General features: G+C 66.0%; 1 protein-coding gene across 1 annotated transcript; it reads right to left on the bottom strand.

Moving 5' to 3' along the window:
• Positions 1 to 553: 553 nt before the first annotated feature.
• LOC121351438 (transcription factor p65-like) lies at positions 554 to 4,425 on the bottom strand (the record flags this gene model as incomplete). Its single annotated transcript, XM_041463578.1, has 5 exons — positions 554 to 723; positions 1,545 to 1,757; positions 3,049 to 3,153; positions 3,681 to 3,809; positions 4,334 to 4,425. Coding segments are annotated over 5 exons (709 nt in total), but the record flags the coding sequence as incomplete, so codon positions are not given.
• Between the last annotated feature and the right edge of the window lie 216 nt (positions 4,426 to 4,641).

The following is a 4,641-nucleotide window of genomic DNA, read 5'->3' as shown; positions in this document are numbered from 1 at the left end:
CCCGGCCCCGCTCCGGCCGCTCCCGGCCCGGCCCCGGCCCCGCTCGGCTCCGCCGCGGCCTCCCCGGCGCGCCCCGCCCCGCCCCTTCCGGGACGAGGCCACGCCCCTTCCCGCTAAAGCGCCGCCCCGGCGGAGGCAGGGCCAATTTGGACACGCCCCCGGTAGTCAACCACGCCCCCCTCCGCGGCAACCACGCCTCTGTGCGTACAAGCCACGCCCCTCAGCCATCAATCAAACGCTGGACCGTTTATTGAGGTCACTCCAGCGGGGGAGAAGGGGCGGGGCTTCCCCTCCCCCCAAAGGCACTTCCATGGGGGCGGGGTTAACGCCGGGGGGAGGGGCGGCCACGCTCCCATTGGCTGCTGTGCTCCGGGGGGCGGGGCGAAGCGGGGCCCCGCCCCCCCCCCCACAAAAGGCACCCAGTGACCCCCCCAGGAGTTTCCCAGTAGCTCCCAGTAACCGCACGGGATTCCCAGTGACTCCCAGTTGTGTCCCAGTAACCGCAGAGAGCTCCCAGTGACTCCCAGTAGCCCTCAGTGCCCCCCAGTGACCCCTAAAGGCCTCCCAGTGACTCCCAGTAACCCCTAAGCCCCCTCCCAGTCCGTCCCAGTAACCCCCCCCGAAGCCCCCCCAGGCCCCCACCGGGCAGGGGGCTGCGCTGGATGAAGGAGCGGAAGGTTTCCCGCGTCCGCTTGCGCTTCTCCTCGATGCACTGCAGGTCCCCTGCACCAGTAACACCAGTCAGCTCCCAGTCAGGGCTGTCACCTCCCCGAGACCCCCAGGGATCCCCCCAGTGACCCCCCAGTCACACCAGTGACTCCCCAGTGACCCCCCAGTCACACCAGTGACCCCCCAGTGACCCCCCAGTGACCTCCCAGTCCCACCAGTGACCCCAGCAGGGTCCCAGGGTGACAAGAAGGACCCAAAAATAACCACAGCAGGACCTGGGAGAGCCCCAAAAGGGACCCCAGATCACCCCCAGCCCCACAAAAAGACCCCGTAAGTGCCCCTAGCCCCCTGCAGACCCCTCCCCAAGCCCACCCTGGTGGGGCAGGAACAGGAACTCAATGAGAACTGCAATGGGAATAGGAATCAACAGGATCCAGGGACCCGGGAATGCCCCAAAGTCACCCGGGAATGTCCCAGAGGGACCCTGCATCACCCCCAGCCCACAATACAGACCCCATAAGTGCCCCTAGCCCCCCGTAGCCCCCCGCCCAGGCCCACCCTGGTGGAGCAGGTACAGGAACTCAATGAGAACTGGAATGGGAATAGGAATCAACAGGATCCAGGGACCCGGGAATGTCCCAGAGGGACCCTGCATCACCCCCAGCCCACAATACAGACCCCATAACTGCCCGCAGCCCCCCGTAGCCCCCTGCAGACCCCTCCCCAAGCCCACCCTGGTGGGGCAGGTATCTGAAGTCCATGGGGGCACTGCAGCTCCGGGGACCTGGACCCTGCATCACCCCCAGCCCACAATACAGACGCCATAACTGCCCCTAGCCCCCCGTAGCCCCCTGCAGACCCCTCCCCAAGCCCACCCTGGTGGGGCAGGTATCTGAAGTCCACGGGGGCGCTGCGCTGGCGGTCCGAGGGCCGCTGCAGCTCCATGCGCACGGTGACCGGCGCGCGCAGCGCGGGGTCCCGGAAGGGCGGCGTGCGGAACACGATGGCGACCTGGCGGTGAACGTCGGCCTGCGCGAACGAGCCCTTGGCCTCCCAGCCCTCGGCCGAGAAACGCACCTCGATGTCCTCTGGGACAGAGACACGCTGGGGACAGTGACAGGGACCAGGACAGCAACACGCTGGGGACAGGGACACGATGGGGACAGGGACAGGGCATGGGGACAGGGACAGGGCATGGGGACACTGCGGGGACAGGGAGAGGGCATAGGGACAGAGACACGCTGGGGACAGTGACAGGGACCAGGACAGCAACACGCTGGGGACAGGGACACGATGGGGACAGGGACAGGGCATGGGGACAGCGACACGCTGGGGACACCGCGGGGACACGGGGACAGGGACAGGCTGGGTACAGGGACAGGGCACGGGTATAGGGACAGGGACAGGCCACGGGGACAGGGACACACTGGGGACAGGGACAGGCCAGGGGAGCAGGGACAGGCCATGGGGACACTGCGAGGAGAGGGACAGGGCATGGGGACAGGGTACATGTTGGGGACAGGGCCAGGACATGGGGACAGAGACAGGGCACGGGAACAGGGACAGGGCATGGGGACAGGGACACATTGGGGACAGTGACAGGGACCAGGACAGCAACACGCTGGGGACAGGGACAGGCCACCAGGGTAGGGACACGTTGGGGACAGCGACAGGGCAGGGGGACAGGGACAGGGCATGGGAACAGGGACACATTGGGGACATGAACAGGCCATAGGAACACAGACACAGATATCCCCTGGTTTGGGGTGTCCCGGGTTTTAGGGTGTCCCTGTCTTGGGGTGTCCCGGGTTTCGGGGTGTCCCAGGTTTCGGGGTGTCCTGGTTTCAGGGTGTTCTAGTTTTGGGGTGTCCCAGGTTTTGGGGTGTCCCAAGTTCAGGATGTCCTGGTCTCAGGGTATCCTGGTTTTGGGGTGTCCTGGTTTCGGGGTGTCCCAGGTTTCAGGGTGTCCCAAGTTCAGGATGTTCCTGGTCTCGGGGTGTCCCGGTCCCGGGGTGTCCAGGTTTCGGGGTGTCCCAGTCCCGGGGTGTCCCTGTCTCAGGGTGTCCCAGTTTCGGGGTGTCCCGGTCCCGGGGTGTCCCAGGTTTTAGGGTGTCCCGGTCCCGGGGTGTCCAGGTTTCGGGGTGTCCCGGTCTCAGGGTATCAGAGGTTTCGGGGTGTCCAGGTTTCGGGGTGTCCCAGTCCCGGGGTGTCCCTGTCTCAGGGTGTCCCAGTTTCGGGGTGTCCCGGTCCTGTGGTGTCCCGGGTTTTGGGGTGTCCCAGTCCCGGGGTGTCCCAGTCCCGGGGTGTCCCAGTTTCGGGGTGTCCCGGTCCCGTGGTGTCCTGGGTTTTGGGGTGTCCCAGTCCCGGGGTGTCCCGCACCTTTCTGGACCTTGTCACACAGCAGGAAGATCTCGTCCCCGCCGCGGCAGCTCCCGGAGTTGCGGTTGACGCGGCAGATGCGCAGCTCGGCCGTGCTGGGGGCACCTGGGGACAGGGGACGCCGTGGGGTCACCGGGGTCACCGCGGGGTCACCGGGGTCATTGGGGACATCAGAGTCACCAGGGGACAGGGGACACCGCGGGGTCACAGCAGGGTCACTGGGGACACAGGGTGGAGGTCCCACAGGTGCCCCAGGTGTCCCACAAGTGTCCCACAGGTGTCCCCCAGATGTCCCCAGGTGTCCCAGGGATGTCCCACAGCTGTCCCACAGGTGCCCCAAGTGTCCCCAGGTGTCCTACAGGTGTCCCAGGTGTCCTTGGGATGTCCCAGGGATGTCCCCAGCTGTCCCCAGGGATGTCCCCCAGCTGTCCCCACGTGTCCCCAGCTGTCCCCCAGGTGTCCCAGGGATGTCCCAGGGATGTCCCCCAGGTGTTCCCAGGTGTTCCCAGGGATGTTCCCAGCTGTCCCCAGGGATGTCCCCCAGGTGTCCCAGGGATGTCCCAGGGATGTCCCCCAGGTGTCCCAGGGATGTCCCCAGGTGTCCCCAGGTGTCCCCAGGTGTCCCCACTCACGGTTGTCGTAGATGGGCTGGGACAGGACGGGGGGGAGGGGCCGCAGCCCCCCCGGGCCCCTCACCCACACCTGGAAGCAGAGCCTGACCGCGGCCAGGTCGTACTCGCCGCCGCGCTGCTCCGCCGGCACTGCCCAGTATGAACCAGTATGAACCAGTATAAACCAGTATGAACCAGTGACACCCCCAGGCACCCCCCAGTGACACCCCCAGGTCGTACCCACCCCCGCGCTGCTCCCCTGGCACTGCCCAGTATGGACCAGTATAAACCAGTACACACCAGTGACGCCCCCAGCAGCACCAGGACCCCTCCCAGTGCCCTCCCAGTAACACCCAGTGCCCACCAGACCTCCTCCCAGTAAAACCAGTCCCTCCCAGTGCCTCCAGACTCTTCCTGGTCCCCTCCCAGTCCCTCCCAGTCCCTCCCAGTAACTCCCAGTAACTCCAAGCTCCCTCCCAGTGGCTTCTGGTCCTCTTCATTCCCTCCCAGTCCCCTCCCAGTCCCTCCCAGTAACTCCCAGTCACTCCCAGTCCCTCCCAGTCCCTCCCTGTCCCCTCCCAGTCCCTCCCAGTCCCTCCCAGTCCCTCCCAGTCACTCCCAGTCCCTCCCAGTCGCTCCCAGTCACTCCCAGTCCCTCCCAGTGCTCCCAGTACCGTTGAAGGGGTTGTTGTTGGTGCGGATCCGCTCGGCCACGGCCGCCTCCAGCTCGCGCTTCTTCACGCACTGAATCCCCAAATTCTGGAAACTGACCCCAAAATTGGGGGGGGTCAGGGGTCAACCTGGATTTTGGGATCCTCCCCCCCCGGACATTCCAGGGCAGAGACCCCAAATTTTGGGGGTTCCCAGGAGTCCTGGGAGGGTCCCGTATTTTGGGAGTTCCCCCCCCCTTTTTTGGGTGATCCCACCTGCGCTCCCAGGGATGCCCCAATATTCTGGGAGATACCACCTGCCCTGGAGGGGG

The sequence above is a fragment of the Pyrgilauda ruficollis genome, unplaced genomic scaffold (genome assembly GCF_017590135.1).
Source record: "Pyrgilauda ruficollis isolate IOZ18807 unplaced genomic scaffold, ASM1759013v1 scaffold1666, whole genome shotgun sequence".
Classification (NCBI taxonomy): Eukaryota; Metazoa; Chordata; class Aves; order Passeriformes; family Passeridae; genus Pyrgilauda; species Pyrgilauda ruficollis.
Note: the sequence above shows the minus strand (reverse complement) of the source record. Positions and strands in the feature narration are given on the sequence as shown.